This window comes from Artemia franciscana, chromosome 3, assembly GCF_032884065.1.
Source record: "Artemia franciscana chromosome 3, ASM3288406v1, whole genome shotgun sequence".
In the NCBI taxonomy this organism is placed as follows: Eukaryota; Metazoa; Arthropoda; class Branchiopoda; order Anostraca; family Artemiidae; genus Artemia; species Artemia franciscana.
This window is the reverse complement of record NC_088865.1, coordinates 54180230-54200850: the sequence shown is the minus strand read 5'-3', so window position 1 is coordinate 54200850 and position 20621 is coordinate 54180230. Positions and strand designations below refer to the sequence as shown.

Genomic DNA, 20621 nt, shown 5'->3' with positions numbered 1-20621 from the left:
ATGCCTATGCGTTGTGATTAGAAGTTTCACCTACCTTTACTTTAAAGTTGTACTATTTACAAAATAGCTGGCCAATAATTATGACCTTCGAAAGAAAATGGATAGAATTTTACTTAAATTTTACCCATCGCTAAATTTTACTCTTTTTACCTTGCATAGATTTGCATGGATTAGAAAAAATCTATGGTTCATGGATTTCTCCTGTAGTGTAAAACTTTTTCTTGTAACTCCGCGCCTTTTTCAATTTTCGTAGCTGGTTTGTATCTAAGTAACGAGATTTTTTAGTATAGGACAATAATAAAAGAAAAATCTTTAAGATTATTCTATGCATAATCACAAATTTGCCGTGAGTCGAATTTATGGTAGAAGAAATGTAGATGATTTTTCCGGATTTTTTTTTTGTTTCAAAATCGATTGTTGATTAAATCTGTTCTGCCAAGAGAAATTCATTGCAATTCCCGACAATATAGTTTAATTCTCAAGATATCCACTCTTTCAGTCTGGTTTTCGTGATATTATGTCACTGTTGCTGGCCATTCTGGCCTCGCTTGCACCCGGGGCAAAATCTTGATTTGCCCCCCCCCCATCCGCCTGTCTCTGTCTCTAAATATCAAATTTCATTGAGATTTGATCACCCGTTCGTAAGCTAAAAGTACCTCATTTTTTCTAATTTTTTGGAATGAACCCCCCCCCCCCCAACTACCCCAAAGAGAGCGGATCCGTTCCGGTTATGTCAATCATGTATCTAGAACTTGTGCTTAATTTTCCCACCAAGTTTCATCCCTCCACTCTAAGTGTTTTCCAAGATTTTAGGTTTCCCTCTCCCAACCCCTCCCCCCTCAATGTCACCAGATCCAGTCGGGATCTAAAATAAGAACTCTGAGACACGAAATCCTTCAAAATATCAAATTTCATTGAGATCCGATCACCCGTTCGTAAGTTAAAAATATCTCATTTTTTCTAATTTTTCAGAATTAACCCCCCCCCCAACTACCCCAAAGAGAGCAGATCTGTTCTGGTTATGTCAATCGTGTATATAGGACTTGTGTTTATTTTTCCCACCAAGTTTCATCCCGATCCCTCCACTCTAAGTGTTTTCCAAGATTTTAGGTTTCCCCCTCCCAACCCCTCCACCCCTCAATGTCACCAGCTCCAGTCGGGATCTAAAATAAGAGCTGCGAGACACGAAATCCTTCTAAATATCAAATTTCATTGAGATCCGATCACCCGTTCGTAAGTTAAAAATACCTCATTTTTTCTAATTTTTCGGAATTAACCCCCCCCCCCCAACTACCCCAAAGAGAGCGGATCTGTTCTGGTTATGTCAATCATGTATCTAGGACTTGTGCTTATTTCTCCCACCATGTTTCATCTCGATCCCCACCATGTTTCATCCCGATCCCTCCAATCTAAGTGTTTTCCAAGATTTTAGGTTTCCCCCTCCCAAATCCCCCCAATGTCACCAGATCCGGTCGGGATTTAAAATAACAGCTCTGAGACAGGATATCCTTCCAAACATCAAATTTCATTAAGGTCTGATCAACCGTTCGTAAGTTGAAAATACTTCAATTTTTCTATTTTTTTCCGAATTAACGGCCCCCCACTCCCCCCCCAGATGGTCAAATCGGGAAAACGACTATTTCTAATTTAATCTGGTCCGGTCCCTGATACGCGTGCCAAATTTCATCGTCCTAGCTTACCTGGAAGTGCCTAAAGTAGCAAAACCGGGACCGACAGACCGACAGAATTTGCGATTGCTATATGTCACTTGGTTAATACCAAGTGCCATAAAAATGTATTCCAGAAATAAAGAAGTCTGTGAGGTTAAAAGGCTAGAGTTCTAAATTACGCAATTATACAATTATTAGCGCATATAATAAAATTTTATAGCGCATAAATAACATAGAAACGGAAACGGCTGTACCGTTGTAATAACACAGAAACGGCTCACTTCAGCCATTGAAGCGCAAAGATATTATGAGTCACTTGTAAAGCATATACATAGCAATAGGCTAAATCAAGTTCTAGAAGCGAAGAGCTAACCTGTATTAGCCTAGACTAACTATGTCGAATAAAAATGTAAGTCTTATCTCTTTGGCTCATTTCCCTGGAAATATCCCCCCAGGACTCGCCTATTAAAATTTTGTATTTAAAGAACAGGACCCTCATGTTTAGTTTCTCAATTACTTGCAATTTGTAGCTCTACAAAGCTTTCAATTCAAAAAAAAAAAAAAAAAAAACGGATGCGATTTTCAAACGATCAGTAGAAATATTTCAACCCAGCCGTTGAACCGTTGTGGCGCAGAATCTTGCAGTAAAAAATGGAAGAAATTTCACGGATCACGGAAAAACGGCCGTTTTGCGTGAAATCGCATCAGTGAGAACCTGGAGTTAGGGCATAATCCTAAACTTTCCGAGTGCTTTTATAGAAACGGTGTTATATTGATACCCGGCCAACGTTTCGGAAGAACGGCCGTTTTGCGTGAAATCGCATCAGTGAGAACCCAGAGTTAGGGTGTAATCCTAAACTTTCCAAAGGTGTTTATAGAAACGGTGTTATATTTATACCCAAGTTGCTATTTAAGGGTTCCTCAGCTTGTTGGTTACCAATCTGAAGATTAACATTACAATAGAGAGATAAATATTTATTGTGACAAAATCCTCTTCGGGCCGTTAAAAAAAGCAAAAACAAAAATACTTGGGCCCCTACTAATAACGTACATAATACATGAAAATAGGAATGCAATAACAATAATAATAATAAGATAGCAGCACAATAGAAACACACACAATAACATTGTAAGAACGCATAATAATAATAAAATAACCTGCAATATAATTTAACATATTGTATATATTTAATATAATAATTGTAAACTAGTAGTAAAATGTTATAGATTAAATAAAAAGAAACTTTTTTTCAACTGAAAGTGAGGAGCAACATTGAAACTTAAAGAGAAAAGAAATTATTCTGTATAGGAGGTGGCTGTCCCTTCCTCAACCCTCACTCTTTACGCCAAAGCCAAAGTTCCTTAAAAATCCTTCCCATTCAAATTCGACTGCCCTTGTGTTTGATCAGTCTTTACTTAAAGAATTGTTACGAAAAGTCAAAGTTTAGCGTTAAGAGCAAGGTTTGAGTGAAGGGTAGTCGCCTCATATGCAAAACAGTTGCTGTTCATTTCAAGTTTTAATGATGCTAACTACTTTCAATTGAGAAAACTTGGTATTATATTCAGTCTGTGACAATTTTGAAAATCAAGCTAGGAAATCTCTTTCTCTCCCCCCCCCCCCCCCTGTGTAAAATTTAGCCTAAGAATTTACTGCCGAAAACTTTCCTCTCCATAGAAAATTCTCCCTGTGAAAGATCCCTCCTTCTCACCATAACTTCACCTCCTAAAAAGTGCCTGTATATTTCCTAATAATAAATATATGTGAAGACAGGGCCAATTGCGTTACTTATAATCCTTTTACCAGGGATTAAGGGGGCCATGCCTTCCCCAAGGGCTTAGTTATTGGAGTTTTCAACTATGCTGAATCAAATGGCTATCTTTGATTGGATTTCTTTGAGAAAAAAGGGCGTTGGAGGGGAGCTAGTTGTCCTCCAATTTTTCGGTCACTTAGAAAGGGATCTTGAAGTTTTTATTTCCGTTTGAATGAGCCCTCTCCCGATCTTGTAGGATCATTGGTTCAATGCGATCACCCTTGAAAAAAAAAACACTCATCGGTGATATTTATTAAAAAAAAAGTCCAGAATTTTTCATTTAGGAACCTGAAACTTTAACAGTACGGTTCTCTGATATGCTGGATCTGATGGCGTGATTTTCACTAAGGTTTCTTGACTTTTTGGGGGTATTATCCCATTTTGCGAAAATCAGGCAAATTCCCTCAGGTTCATAACTTCGGATGGGTAAAATTATGCTTAACATCTTTTTTTTGTATTGGTAATTCGCATAAAAAGTCAATCCTTTTCATGTATCAACTATTGTCAAAAGTCTGTTTTTAGAGTTTCGGTTACTATTGAACCGAGTCACTCGTTACTTACAGTTCGTTGCCACAAAATGCTTGATTTACTCCAGTTGCTATCGTTATTAACACGCTAGTAGTCCATTTTTAGCCCACGCTGCAACGTGGGCAAGTAGCCACGTTGCAGCTATAAATATATACAACAACCACGTCAATAAAAAGACGAAAAAAAAAAAAAAAAATCAAATTTAAAAGACAAATTTTCATCCACGAAAATAAAAACTAAATTTAAAACGTAAAAAGAGCAGAGATGTAAGACGTTTCAACAATTATTTTTATATTATGGCAAACCAAAATTAGTAGAGATTACTCTGATTGACGAAGGATCTTCAATTAGCTAAATAAGGAGATAAAAACGGACTTAAATAAATAAATGATCAAATAAATGTTTCTTCTAATATAAGAATAAAATCCAATATAATATAATAATAATATATAAATAAATTTTTCCTCTAATATAATAAATAAAATCTAATATAATAATAATAATATCTAAATAAATTTTTTCTTTAATATAACAATAAAATCTAATATAATATAATAATAATATCATAATACTATCTAAATAAATTTCTCCTCTAAAAAAGGTGGACTTGAACTTTATGTATCTTTGACATTTTGCATTGAAGATTGGATTTCACAACAAACTTCAATTTCAAAGCAAATGACTAGTAAATCTAATCAAAAATGGAGGCTTGTCTAGTTTCTGAGTGGTTCTTCCCAGGACTATTCCTCTAACCTAATTTTACAGAGATTTGGACTTTTTCTTATAAAGTGTCTGCTTAGAGCAGCTGGTTCCCATACTCGTGGCGCCACTCAAGACTCAACCTAAGGCTTTTGTATTGGGGATTAGAAGTGTAATGCATTTATAAAAAGATGGCATAGCAAGGAAGCCCTGTAAACACCCCCACGACATTCAGGTTGTTGAGCATTTCAATGAAGTTTCTTCTAATTATGTATTCAGGTTTGTCGTCGATTTTTTTTCTAGTAATTCTGAAACCTTGTTCCTAGTCTTTGCTGTTTTACTGCTAATTTTTTTGGCTTCCTCTGATTAGTGTTTTAAGCACACTTTTTGCAAAATCGGTACATGTCAAAGGACGTATTTTAGAGTTGATAATACGGGATATATAGTTTAATATTTCACCTAAGGCTCATAGTTTGTCAAACAGTTCGTGGTAACGAACTGTAGTAAGGAGCGACCCGGCTCAACAGTTACCAAAACTCTAAAAAAGGGAATTTTGATACCAATAGCTACATCAAAAGAATCGCATTTTAATGATGATTTTAAATATATAAGTTTCATCAAGTTTAGTCTTACCCACCAAAAGTTACGACCCTGAGAAAATTTGCCTTATTTTAGAAAATAGGTGGAAACACCCCCTGAAAGTCATAGAATCTTAACGAAAATCACACCATCAGATTCAGCGTATCAGAGAACCCTATTATAGAAGTTTCAAGCTCCTATCTACAAAAATGTGGAATTTTGTATTTTTTGCCAGAAGGCAGATCACGGATGCGTGTTTATTTGTTTGTTTGTTGTTTTTTTTTCCAGGGGTGATTGTATCGACCCAGTGGTTCTAGAATCTTGCAAGAGGGCTCATTTTAACGGAAATTTTAACGGATGTTCTAGTGCCCTTTTTAAGTGATCAAAATTCTGAGATAGCCATTTTATTCAGCGTAGTCGAAAAACCTTATAACTATGTCTTTGGGGACGACTTACTCCCCCACAGTCCCCGTGGGAGGGGCTACAAGTTACAAACTTTGACCAGTGCTTATATATAGTAATGCTTATTGGGAAGTGTACAGAGGTTTTCAGGGGGATTTTTATGGTTTGGGGGAGGGGTTGACAAGAGGGGGATATGTTGGCGGAACTTTCCATCGAGGAATTGGTCATGGTGGAAGAAAATTTCCATGAAGGGAGCGCAGGATTTTCTAGCTTTATTTAAAAAAACAATAAAAAAATAAATATGAAAAGTTTTTTCAACTAGAAGTAAGGAGCAGCATTAAAACTTAAAATGAACAGACATTTTGACGCATATGAGGAGCTCACCTCCTCCTAATACCTTGCTCTTTACGCTAAAGTATTTTTAGTGATTTTAACTATTTATTCTACGGCTTTTGTGATTCAGAGGTCATTCTTAATGAATTGGGACAAAATTTAATCTTTAGTGTAAAGAGCGAGGTACTGACGAGGGGGTGAACCCCTCATATATGTAATAAAAACATGAGATTACAAAAGTTCGTTACGTAAGCTAATTTATATGTTACGTCTATCTTACTAATAAAAACATTCGTAAAAAATAAAAAGTTCTAGTTGCCTTTTTAAGTAACCAAAAAATCGCAGGGCAACTAGGCTTCCTCCACCGTTCCTTTTTTTCTCAAAATCATTCGATCAAAACTATGAGAAAGCCATTTAGCCAAAAAAAAAAAAAAAAAAAAAAAAAAAAAATGCAAATTTCGTGTTAATTATTCCTCTGCGGAGAGCCAAAATGAAAACATGCATTGATTCAAAAACGTTCAGAAATTAAATAGAAAAAAACATTTTTTTTTTTTTTAGCTGAAAGTAAGGAGCGACATTAAAACTTAAAACGAACAGAAATTACTTCGTATATGAAAGGGGCCGCTTCCTCATCAACGCCCCGCTCTTTACGCTAAAGTTTTTTACTGTTTTAAAAGGCAGAGTTGAGAGAAAAAGTCAAACTTTAGTGTAAAGAGCGGGGCGTTGATGAGGAAGCACCCCCTTTCATATACGAAGTAATTTCTGTTCGTTTTAAGTTTTAATTTCGCTCTTTACTTTCAGCTTAATTTTTTTTTAAATTTAATTTGCATAAAGTAGCCCACTAGGTCACGGCTGTAAAAAATGGACCTGACCATAAACCGGGTCCTGAATATTTAAGTGGGGTTTTTGTCCCAAACTAACAACACTCAGTGCTATAGCACTTGATGAAGAACTTTAATGAAGCACTTTTAATGAATAAATCAGTTCAGCAGAGCCATCCCAACATGAAGATCAGGTTTATTATGTATTTTTTTTTCTCGCCTGCGCATACATGAGTCACCTGACCCCTTTATATCCAGTGCAGGTACCTGCTCTTTTTTCTTCTTTTTTTTAGTGCAGACCCTTTGAAATTTTAATTCAAGCGTAGCCAGTGTACATGTGTCCACCCAAATCCCTGGGATGCTTTTCTAGTGAGGAATCCCACAAGGATATCCCCAGACGAATGACGGTTAAGCACAATCTTTGTCAGTCTGTCATCCGCAAACATGGCCTGGCCATCTTAACTTTTCTTTTGTTATATTTCTTGAAATTAGTATCAAGTCGGTTGTGCTATCTTGTATATTTATTTTTTCTATTTAATTACATTTTCTAGTTTATTTTCTATTTTGTTTTCTTTTTTGCTAGTATGCATAAATTAATATTATGTCTATTTTGTTCTAACTTTATTTTTTAATCTCCATTTTTGCTATAATGTTCGATTTACTATTATGTCTATTTATTTTTCTTTTTCCATTTTCTAATTTGTTTGCTATTTTTACTTTACTACTTTATTTTCTAATTTTCATTTTCGTCGCTAGTTTGTCAATTTACTATTAGGCATATTTTTTCCAGTTCATATTTTATTTTCTATATCTTTTTTTATTTTGTCTGTTATTTTCTGATTTTTTCTTCTAACTTATTTTTTATTTGTTTTTTTACTGTCATTACTAGTATGACTAATTCACTACTGTTTTATGTCTGTTTAGTGATGAACATTAACGCTAAATCATTAAAAAAAAATTGGGAATTTTTAGTTCGCTTTACCATCTTACACAATTTAAACTTTGATCCATTCAACTATGGAAAGGCTTTTACTTTTTTGAGTAGACAAGAAGAAAGTAATTTCTGCAAATCTTTTCTAAAGTGCTTGGCTTTTTTCCCAGAAGTAATGATTTCTTTTCCTTGTTTTCCCCCCTATCTCTGCTTGAATGTCAAATAGAGACAACAAGTATCCTATTAAGAAGAAATACGGATTGGTATCTCTTGTAATCACAAATGCCGTTTGAACAGCTAATTGTATTTATTTTAGGTCAGCTTTTCCTTCAAAGATGTGGGAACGTGTGAAGCTTTCTAAAGACCTTGACAAAGCACTTCGTCAGATTAATGTCAATCTCATCTATTGGCCGAAGTTTATGAAAGCCAAATGTCGTCAACGATTCCTGAAAATACAGCAGTATTTAATTCGTATGCGGAAACTTCGACTACGAAGACAGTAAGATTTCTCGATTTCTAACTTGAACAAATTAGATCGTTCATATCTACAAACAAAGGGGAGGGCAGAAATTTGAACGGGGATGAAGTGGGAAGTTTCATTGTTTTCATTGGAACATTTTTTCTAAATGGGAAGGGAATATGAGAAAAAACACAGACTCTAAAGAGAAAAAGGGAGGAGGCGAAGATTGATAAACAGGAGAAAATCTCAACTGACCAACTGCAATTAGGCTAGAATTTATGAAAGTCAAATGACATCAACGATTCTTGAAAATACAGCAGTATTTAATGCGAATGGAGAAAATTGGACTGAGAAGACAGTGAGATTTCCTCTCAACTATTATTTTTAACATATTAGATCGTTCATGCATGCAAATAGAGAGGGGGGAGTGCCCAGGAAATCTTAAAAATGCAGTGTGACGTTCACTTTTTCAACTGTAAACAGTGATAGGCAAGTTAAGAAAACTACAGAATGTAAAGAGAAAAAGGGAGGAGGCAGAGATTAAGAAATAGGAGAAAATCCGAACTAACCAAATGACAGCAAACTACCTGCAATAATAACATAAACTACAAAACAAGATTAGAAGGGGGATATCTCAAAAGACTTGGAGAGGTATATCAAAAGAAAATTTTAGGTTAAGGCTTACGGAGATGGAATTTCATATTGAGATACAGCTCATCTGCTACAGTTGGCCTTAAGCGAATGAATGGTTACAAAAAAGGGTTTCCAAAAGAAAGTAAGTGACATATTAAAATGTTTAACGAGCATTCATCTAAGAATTCAAACTTTTATCTCCTTGAAATAACTTTAGAAGCTATTTAATGTTGTGTAGTTGTCGGCAATCGTGGAACAGATCACTGAAAATATCTTATAAACAATAATAAAACATAAATAAGTGAAAAAACACAATATTAATTGTTGCTTACAGTTTACTTAAATCGTAGTTTTTTTCAAAGAGGGAATCGTAAGAATATTTTTATTAGTAACTGTACATGATTTTTGAAGTGGCATTTTGGACCAAAAATACTATAGTAAAAATTGAAAATAATATAGTGAAAAAAAATCAAATGAAAAAAGGGATCAAGCCGCTCCAAAGAAACGTCTTAAAAAGTTTTTCGGTAGAATTTTCTGATATATTCGAGCATTTTTTATTTTAGTGTAAGTGTTCTAATGGAGTAAAGTAACTGAATTTTACTATCGGTCATTTTCTTATGGCGGTATACTTACACGCAATTATGTCAATGAGACTCCTGATAGTACGTCTTTGGTGTAAGAAGGATAGCTATATTTGGCTAATTTTGAAATGACGAAATGGAAACAAATTTACAATACGAATTTTGTGAAAAACAAAATCAACTACTTAACACGGATTATTCCTGATTAACGCGGATTATTATAGGAATCAGACAAAATAAAATCACAAGGTAAATTACTGCGAAGACCATACGACTTTTCGATTATTAATGAACCTGGAATTCCAAGAAGTGAGAATTTCCTTTCTACTTAGAAAGCGACAAAGGTAACTTGTCCAAAAGTTAACTTCTTCGTCTTAGCAGGAATAATTGATCTTAATACATACGCATATAAACTACGTTGTAGTCTGTTTAATGTGCGTATTAGTCAGGTAAGAAAATAGTAAGGCAAAAAGCATGCGGTGTTTGCTTTAAAAATAGAAGCAAACAAGAAAAAACAACACATCTTTAAAAGAAAAAAAGAAAAAAATCATGAAGAGATTATGTTCTTAAAAAAAAAATAATAAAAGTGAGAAAAGAATAGATAATTTTTACAATGCATAAGTTGCCAACCAATCAACTGCGCACAATCGTTTTAAAGCCATTTTCTTTGCTAACTTATCGGTTCCACATCACCACATAATATTCACCGTAAAAAAACGACTTATTGTAAAAATTTGAGAACGGATTGTATTTGACCCTCAAAAAGTAAGTAGTTGTAGGAAGTACTTTAGTCTACCTAAATCTCGTTAAAAGAGATTCACATGACTTTCAAGGCATCAAGGTTTCCATAGAAAAGATTCTACTACTGTGTGGAGACAAAAGTATCTACCCAGACCAGTGACTCCCAGGGGGTACTACCGCCCCCTTGTGGGTGCTGGAACGATTTAGGGAGTGTTGATGGCCACTGGTGTATTATATGAATTGGCAACCTGAATCTCGCTAATTCAGCTACTTTGTGGAGACAAGTTTGTCTAACTAGACCAGTAGCTCCCAAAGTGGGTACTACCACCCTCTTGTGGTTGCCGCGACGGTTTAGGGGGATGGTGATGGCCACAGGTGTATTATGTGAATTGCCAGCCTGAATCTCGTCAAATGGGCCTTACATTATTATGGGCTTTACATTATTTTCAAGACTTCAAGGTTTTTATAATGAGGTGAATGAGGCTTTAGTCTCAAGTATTTTTCATGTAATTTAAGTACAAATTAGATTTCACAATTAAAATAAACTAAATCTGTCTGTCATAAAAACTGTATATTCGTACCATATTTACATGTTTTTGTGTTACACTTTGTTAATATGTTTTTATCTTCTATAGTGGTATTTAAATCTGATCATAAGGACTGTAAATATACGGTACTATTTGTGACGCCCTGTATTCGCTTCAAAGTTCTCCAGGGAGGGGGGGCTTATATGATGGGCTGCTGTGAAAATATTATATAAATCATGATTCCTAACGTGGGGCGCAGGTCCCACCGATGGGGCATGACAATATTTTGGGGGGTCATAGGCAGGATGTGCACCTTTCGGTTGACTATACTTTAAGCCTTAATTAAAAAAAAAAATCATCCATGTGAATGGTGTCTCATTCATATGCATATCAAGAGTAAAAAAGATAATGATTTCATACTTTGTATTAGAGGTGTCGTATCCAGACAATATTTTTCATTATTACTAATATGCTTTGAAGACGACCCCATAAAAGGTTCCAAGTTAATGGTCTTTTAAGTTTCCTTCACGTAAAACACGTAAAATTTTAAATAACAAAATTTAAATATCGCGAGGGAGCATCAGGATTTTAGAATTGCCTAGGTGGGGCGTAAAACCTCCATAGTGTGACCTTGTTTTAATTTGTTTTCAACGTTTTTTCCTTGAATTTACCCTTTTGTACTTGATAAGCTTAAGTCTAATCCTGAAAAGGTCAAATGTGTGACCTAGTGGGCGTAAACACCGTATTAGCTTAAAAAGGATAAGATATTTCATAGCCAATGATAGCATATGTGGCGTCGACAATTCCCGATGTTTCAGTTGCCAGGACTTGTGCCAGGGACAGGTAATGATCCTGCCGCCCAATATTGTAACCAGTCGGGATTGGACCTAAATAGATACCAATCCACTATAGTATTACAGGTTCAAAGGATATATTGCATTCAGGGTGGGCCATAAGTTTCTTGGGTTCGTACGTAGGAAAAAATTGTAAATTTTGACCAACCGATTTCTTTATTGTATATATATATATATATATATATATATATATATATATATATATATATATATATATATATATATATATATATATATATATATATATATATATATATATATATATATATATATATATATATATATATATATATATAACTAAATAGTATGCTGTTAAAAATTCGAAATTTCCTGTTTATTTAAACTATGGTTCACCCTTTATGCGTAAATTACAGTGCTTTTGTTTGATTTTATTTTTTGGAGTGTCCCAGCTCGGACAGATTAGACTGAAAAACATATAGAAACAGGGCGTCGCTGTGTCTTTTGAGGACTTTATGTCACTTAGAAAGCATTGGAAAACGCTACATTTTCCTTGGAAATGTAAATGAAAGTACTTTTGTAAAATGAGCCACGAGAATCTTGCTTAGATGTCTTCTCTAGTTGATCCTTGTAGTTTTCTTTTTTTTGGGTGAAAGAAATATATAAATGAAAAAAAAAATTAGATCGATACGCCGTTCTTTAGTTTTTCCTCTGCTTGTTTCTCTTGTGTCTCTTAAGTAAAACATTGGAAAACAGCTCGCTTTTAAGACAAAAAGAAGCGAAATTCTTTTTGTAAAGAACACGGAATTACATTTGCAGTCTTTTTTTTACTATATTGTGTTTTGTAAAAAAACACCAAATTGTCTTTGTGTTTTTATATGCGTTTTTTCGTTTATAGTTCCTATTAGTATTAATTGCTTTAATATTATTGACATTTTGAGCTTTTTTTTTACCAATCTTGTAGTGAAGTTTGCTGTATTGAAATTCAAACTTGGCGTTTAGTGGCACACAAAGACTGAAAAATGGCATTTTTACATGTATTAATCTCTTTTTTTTTTACTTAAAAGGGTACCGGAAGTCAAACTTCCAGCCTAATATGATCGCCTCTGATACGCGTCTACGACTATCCTCCCTCTGAGATTTCGTATTTTCATATATAGAAGGCTGAAAAATATTCCAGAATTTTCACACTAGTTGGAATTAATGGTGTAATTTTTAGTGATATTGCACCCTTGTGTTTTAGGTGAAGGGAGTGGCTCCTCTTTTTTCACTCCGCAAATTATCTTATGATAGAAACTTGAAATTGGTTTCTCTAACTTAATGAATATTAAATACTTCTAACAACCATAAAAAGAAAATATGTCTATCATATATATTGTTTGAAATTCTGTTCTTTAGACTTAGAGTCGAGGCTACTTTTGACAAGGGTCGTTTAAACTCTGCCGGGGAGATTCAGAATTTTTGTCTTAACTCCTGCTGCATAAATTGAGTAAATGCATTGGGCTTCAAGGTCAATAACATAAACAACCACTTACAGTCCACTACTTGCTCTCAATTAAAGTTTCATGAAGGCAGAATTTGGGATATCTCTTCTACGACTGTTATGTGGATGTTGCAGATCTCAAGTTTATCCCTTTCATTGACGTGTATGTCTTTGTTTCACAGTATAGACCGATTTTCGTTGTTTAATCATACCTAAGAATGTTTGTTTAAGCTTTTCAGCTGTTCTGCTGTCAAAATATCCCCGGTCTTCATTTATTTGCTTCACTTAAATACTCATGTCCTTCTTTCTATTAATCATTTTCCTTCTTTCGTTGATCAAACAAATATTGCTATAGATGGTCTCATTCCTTTATAGTTATTTGTACTGTTGCTCATTTGCGCTGGTTTGAGAATTCCTTGCCCATGGGGCACGGGCCCGACCCCAGGCGTAGCCAGTTATTTGGTTTGGGACGGGGATCAGTGGCGTGATTCTGTAAGCTCGACCAGAGTCAACTCAGCTCTTAATTAGTACCTGGATAAATCTGGAGAAGGCAAGCAGGAAGGGTGTGTGAAAGCATAGGATGGTTGGCCCCCAACCCCCATTGTACTTCCTGGCCGAAGGGCCACGAAACGGAGGTCAGCACCGCCGGTTTGGACCTTAAGGTTCTGGCGCCGTCTTACTTTCTTACTTACTGTAGCTCCTGTAGATGTTACTTTCAATTGTGACTGTTTAAGTTCAGCGAACGATTGTAAAATTAATTTGCCCTGAGAAGCGTCAAGATTCTCTTGCATATGCTCAAGACAGGCATACCTAAAGGGATATTTAACCTTCTAAAAGCTGAAACATAAATCTCCTAACTGAGGAAACATATCGCTGGTGGTCACAAAGGAGATTCAACGCGAACCGCCTTTTGTGGCTTGTACATCAACTCAAAAAAACAAGAGAGGATTTAAACCTTTTTTGGTCAAGGTCAATAATATTGGCTATATACTGTAGAGGTACATGCTATATTGTGGCTGAATCTTGTTGGTAACTTTTTTGACTAAACTATTTCATATTCGTTAATGACTTTGATTGTGCGGGATTGGAATCCGTTTGCTGTTACGTATGCCAAGAGGTATTACGAGAATTGTTGGGGTTGTCATGAAAATTACCTTGATACCAAGAGCTTGATTCTTAAAAGAACAAAAGGGTATTTAAACCACATATGTGGGTCGAGATCTATATTTTAAGGCTATGTACTGTCGTAGAAATAAAGGAATCAAACGAAACTTAAGTAATAATATATCTTAAATAGAGACTTCGGTAAGTATCATTCTTAATAATATGTACACACACTTACCTATGAAATAATTTAATACAAAATAAAATTAGGTGCCAATCTAAATAAACCCACTCTCCAAAGAAATACAAGATTAGCAGCACAAAGAACAAATATTGAACCGAGGAATTGTTCGAATTTTGAATCAATCCAGGTAGCTTGAATGAACAGCTCTTTTCGTTAAAAGGTGTCTTTTATTGATGTGATTTTTTTTTGATTTATTGATATTGGTGTGTTCACTGTCTTCACAAATTCCTCATTATCTTCTCTCTCTTTTTGTATTCAAAGTAACAACACTGGCAACCAGGAAGATTTGAGGCATTTTCTGGCCAGACTTTAGATTTATATTATGGATCGTAAAATATTACGTTCTACCCACAATTTAAATCATGAAAATGATATTTCAGTGACAATCAGAATCATGAGTTTATAGTCAAGGTTGTGAACTTAAAATTCTACCTGGGACTATATTCCCGCTTGCAATAAACCTTGCTTTAAACTTGCTAGAAACCCGCAGCGAAGGGTAGGATAAACGTAATCGCAATCGATGCGTAAAATCCATTACGTAAACGTTATCGGTAAACAGAAAAATTAAGAAAAAATTAAACATGTATCCTTGGCTGTCCTTGTCGCGGAATATATGAAACGTCGTCATAAATTAGCTGTTCCAGCCCTCTATTTAAGGTTTGATCTTAAAGGTCTTAAAGGTTTGATCTTAAAGGTTTCTTTTATAAGAAACCTTTAAGGTTTCTCAAAAAAATTTTGAGAAACCTATTTAAGGTTTCTCAAAAATGTTGATTGCTCCAATTTTCAAAATGGTCTTTAAACCTTGTTTCTAAAATATTCGAAGTGTCTCCTGGTAATAACATGCTGGGTCAATATACTAAGGGATTTTACATTTTTATGGTCAACTTAGAATACAGATTTTGACGTAATATACTAAAATCAACATTGACATTTTCGCTCAAATTGTTGGTATTTACGCAGATTTCTCACTTAATCATTTTTGCACCCCTTAAAAGCCATATTATCAGATGATTTGCCTTCCTTAAGGTTGACGATGTCCAATATCGTTACCCGGACGGAGCGTCATCCAATTCAAGCATAGACTGAACCTTGTCCAATCCAATGACATTGCGCGGGCGAGTGAATTTAGTTGAATTTAGTGAATTTAGTTGTTTTAGGTGTACATAGCCAATGTAATTGAGGAACACTTCGGCCCATGTATTTTGCTTGAAGAGACATATCTAGTGAAACCTAATAGAAAATCTATAGTTATAGGACTTGAATCTATATTGGCAAGGGTCATCCTTGAAATACATTTCGATTTCCTGAGCTGTTTTGGGGTGTGTCACCCATTTTGTTTTTGCTATTGACTTTTAAGTTTAATTTTAGTATGAGAATGATTGTTATCCATGACCTTATATAATATTTCTTCGTGGAGGGGTCTAAAGTGTCAAGAATGAATTTTAAAACAGTGTTTTTAAGTTTTTCAAGGGATGTGCTTTGGACAGTTCTGTTTTATCGAAAGCCCCTCTTACATCTTTATCTGAGCAATCTCTAACTCAAAGTTAGACATTGTACACATTGAAGTACACTATTTGATATTTCCGATTCATCAAAAGAGAGCTCTACCCCCTCCCCCAATATATGGTGCGTAACTATACGTAACTATACATTAATTGTTGAAGCCTCGAATGAATCGGTCAAATCAAATGAAGCTTACAATTAGTTGTCCATAATAAGTATTCATTTTTTTCGGTCTTAAGTACGTTTAAAGACAACGCTTGTTAGATCTAAACCGATTTTTTATTGGATTTGTCGCTTGGTAAATCTTTGGCCCTGATTAGGTTAAAATTGTTGTTTTGCGTCTTAAAATGCAAAACACCCCCACTTAGCTTCTCTGAAATCTATCTCATGGGTGAAAAAGGGCAACCATAAAAAAAAAAAAAAAAAAAAGCAGGCATTGGTGATGGTAATACATCTTGGGAAAATACATTTTTTTATATTGTTCAAGGGCTTGAAAGTTCTTCTCTAGAGATATAGTTCGTTTGATGACGTAACTTTCATCAAAATTCCTTCCAAATTATGCAAAACCGGCCAGATTGATTTAAATTGTATTTTACCTTGGTAATTCTTAGTTTGGTATTTGGTTTTTGGACTTAGCTTCTTTCAAAGCTGAGCCTCCTCCCCTTCTGTGACTTAAATTTATCACGCAGACGCCTATTTCAACCTTTTCCTTCTGGCTAAAACCATAAGCCTTATTTTGACCTCCTTTTTTCCAATAAAGTTTTTTCTCTCTTTCCGTATGCATGACCTTGAAAGAGAGAAAAGGGGACATTTCAAGGCCTTATGAGCTTTGCATAATGCTATTTCGAATTTACATAAATTTGGGTCAACTCTTTTTGAGGACACCGAAGATTGCCATGGGCTTGAAGTTGTAATCTCTGTGCTAAAAATGTATAATCAGTTGTTCTTGCTTTTTATATTTTGAATTTTAGAAAAGAACCTTTCTACTGTTTCTAGTTTAAGTAATTAAATTGTTCATTGAAAATAATTGTTCAAACCTGCACGCGGGGGCTGGGATTGATTTTGAGTTTTCCCTCCCCCGAGATTTGTCTGAAAGATACCCTCCAGGGAAAACTAAAAATGATCTCTTAAAATTGAAATTATTATGTATTCCCTTCCCTGTTTGAAATTTGGAACCCTTAAAATGTTTTTGGGAAGGGGTCTGAAATGCCAAAAATGAATTTTAAGTCATGGTTTCACGTTTTACATGAAGTGTGCATTAGACAAATTTGTCTTATTGGAAGCCTTTCTTCCTAAGGGTCAGACCCTCCCCCTCTAAGGGTTCAGATCTGTGTCTACCTATTTTTAAAGTGATTTTCCTGTTATAGGAAGAAGTTGACTCCAGTCCGGCTAAAGATTGATAGAAGAGAAACAAGGAGGGAGCAGAAGGCACTAATTGCTGCTCGATTAGATACAAATATTGAGCAGGAACTCCTGAAAAGGCTTAAAGAAGGGACGGTAAGTCACGAGATTCTAATCAAATTCGATTTGTACTGCTTAATTTCAAGATCTTAATATTATAGACCAGGGTTGTATCCGGGGGGAGCGATAGGGGGTTAACGGGTTTGAATCACGTCCCCCGAAATAATTCCCTGACGTATAAATTGGTTTTAAAAACAGAGGCGAAAAAAGTGCACTCTCTCCAAACAAATTCTTTTGGTACCCCCACCCCTCACAAAAAAATCCTGTAACTGATTCGCGTTTATTCCAATCGACATTAAAAAAAGGTCCTACCACCTAGTGAACGGTCTAGTATTGGACTCAGTCTATGCTTGGCAGTAAGATATAAAAAAAAAAAAAAAAAAAAAAAAAAAAAAAAAAAAAAAAAAAAAAAAAAAAAAAAAAAAAAAAAAAAAAAAAAAAACCTTGTGCCTAAGAAAAAAAAAGTGTATTTTGCGAAAATTATTTGTACATAAACGGCAAGATGTCCCGAACGTGAACAATATAAATTTGAGCAAACGCTGGTAAATTTTACATAAAGAATTTCCTGAACATGGATCTAAATTGAAAAAAAGTGTGTTGTCTGAAAAATATTTAATTCGAAGAATTTGGGCTCTTTTGACGTTTTTGAATTTTTAAAATTCAAAAATTTTCACCTGGTTTTCTGATGTGACAAATAAGCTTGATTTACTTCATGTTAAGTTGCTAAAATCAGCCCCTGGCAAGCTTGGCCTGCACCACGGGCTCATAAGAATTTTTCTTCATTTGGAGAGTTTTGTATTTTTGTTGTTTTTTTTTCCTTTCTTTAATTTTTGTACTCCTCTATTCTCCTGTATTTATTAATACAGGAATGGCATTAATACGGTAAGGGCAAATCTAAAAAATCTGTAAATGAACCCCCCCGCGATCGGATGTGCTTTCTTAGACATAGTTGAGCGACCAGGCCTGTCAATACGCTGTTAATTTTGAGTGACCTAGCAGGGGGGGAGGGGGTATTCATGGAGTTCCAGCTTCTTCCAATGTGTCTGTCCTAGGTCTGTCAATGGTGTTAAAAGTATATACATGGGCGTTCTCGTGACTATTATCTTTTTGATAAAAGATAGTTCTCATTTCCCCAAATCCATCAAATTCATTAATATCTCTTAATGAATTTTTTCCCTCTAGGAATCTGGAATACGAAAGTCAATCTATTTAATGATCTCTCAGGCTGATTTGTCTCTTGGTTTATTCCATATCCTGCTTTAGAACTGGGAAATGTTGGTGCGATTTATATTAGATTTTTTTTTGGAAGGAATTGAGGATATTTTTCGCCTCTGATTTCCCAAATGGAATTCAGTTCTAAAGGAAATAAGTTAAAATTGCTTTCCTTGCTTGATTTTGATAATGAATATCCAGTTGAAATTTATCCATCCATCTTATCGATTCGAGTTTTAGGTGAAAATAAGATGCTATTTTGGTGATTGCTATTATTTGACCCGGTTGCAAAAGAAAGAAACAAAATTTGAAAAAAATAAAGTCTTCATCATGAGTATTTGAATAAAGTTGTACACATGCCTACCCAAAGAGCATGTCAAATTACTAAAGACTTCAACGGGGCTATTAAAAATACTGAAGCTTCAAAGCAGTGCTTTTACTATCCTAGAATTTCCCTAAAAGAAAATTAGGGAATTTCCCTAAAAATTAAGAATCATAAATAAAGAAACATTAACACAATATTCAAATTACTTTTCTTTTATGTTTATATTTGTACGTTTAAACGTTTTACGCTTTATCAACGTAATCAATAAAAGTAAAATCATTACGTGATAAATAATAATAGTAAAATGCAATGAAAAATAATAACGTAATAATAATAATAAAACGTAGTAAATAATATTAAAAATTATAAATAATAATAAATGATGAAAATAAAATAATAAAACGCTCTAACGTTTCAATTTAGTTATCTTTTATGTTTGTTTTCGGGGATATTTTGGAGAACTCAATTTTCTTTTGAGTAAGTTGGGAGATGATGCAACCACTGTTTCAAAGATTGCAGTCAAACTGCAAAACTGTAGTCGCCCCTGAAGGTAAAACCATAAAGATGGTGAAGTTCAATTCTTAATATATCCCTTTTTGGTCTTACAGAGAAAATGGGGATATTTTTATTTACGAGGGATCCGTGAGTACTTTAATGAAGCAAAAGACTAACTGATAAGAGAGGATCTTTTGTTGGATCTTGGTTGAGGATCTAACTGAGCAAATAAATCTTTTGTTGTAAAATGAATTATTAGCCTATCTCATAGTAGCCTATCAAAAGGTACAACATCAACACTTTAAGAAATTTATAATAATTTTTTTTGTGAATATTTATCTCGATTTATCAGCATTCAGCGCAACCAATCGTGCACCAAACCATCTTCTGAACCACACTCTGGTGTTTTTTTGTAGACGGTGAAGTCCTCCCTTCCCAAGAGTCCAGACAGCCTGGTGCTATAATCTCCTTTTGCTAGTATTAAAGCTTATTACAATAGGTAATTTATAGAACAACCCCCCAAAACTCCCCCTGGACCCTACCCCAAATACTACCGAAAATGTTCCATATCTTGGCTGGTCAAGCTCACTATCTCAAATCTTATATGATGGGTCAAGTTCAATGGATAAAACACTGGTGGAGGGGGGAGGGGGTGTTTGTCACTATCCATGATGAAAATGACTTTCAATAGGTCCTTTCTAGGAGCTCCAAAAAAGGAAAAAAAACCTCCCAATCAAAAATAATTCCCCTCCCCTGCTCCAATTCCTCCTTCATAAAATTTTGGAATAAACTTAAAAATTTCTCCCTGATACCCCCTTTGAGATACATAAGATAACTCTAATAAGGGTTGCAATCTTCAAATTGTCAAAATCAATGTTTTCTTTAAATATTAATTCTGATGGATCTTTGCTAATAGCTCTCCAAGATTCTAAATCAGCAGACATAGTACTTAACTTAAAAACCCTTCTTAACATCTCAATAAGTCTGCACTATGGACACCAAACCACTACCAAGATAAAATAGTTGTGTATAAGATCACTCCAGAAATACCTATTCAGGAGCTAAAGGAACGGCATTCTGACAGAACTGGTAATCTAATCCCAGTTGCAGATGTCACCCAACTAGGCAAATCAGATTCTAATGGCCAAAAGTCAAGCAAGTCTCCCACTCAGAGAAAAAAAAACAATATCCCAGGCAATATATTTTTCTTTAGACAAATGAAACCTCACAAGCCCTAAAATCCAAAACCAAGCCAGTGCCAAAAAT

The 20621-nt window shown here is 34.7% G+C and overlaps 1 protein-coding gene across 1 annotated transcript in view; it reads left to right on the top strand.

Annotated features, from left to right (window-relative positions):
- LOC136025421 (protein MAK16 homolog) overlaps window positions 1-20621 on the top strand; it is a 101694-nt gene that overhangs the window by 23170 nt on the left and 57903 nt on the right. The window contains exons 4-5 of the mRNA XM_065701446.1: window positions 8091-8273; window positions 17230-17359. Coding sequence (XP_065557518.1) covers window positions 8091-8273; window positions 17230-17359 — 313 coding nt within the window. The remainder of the gene's footprint in view (window positions 1-8090; window positions 8274-17229; window positions 17360-20621) is intronic.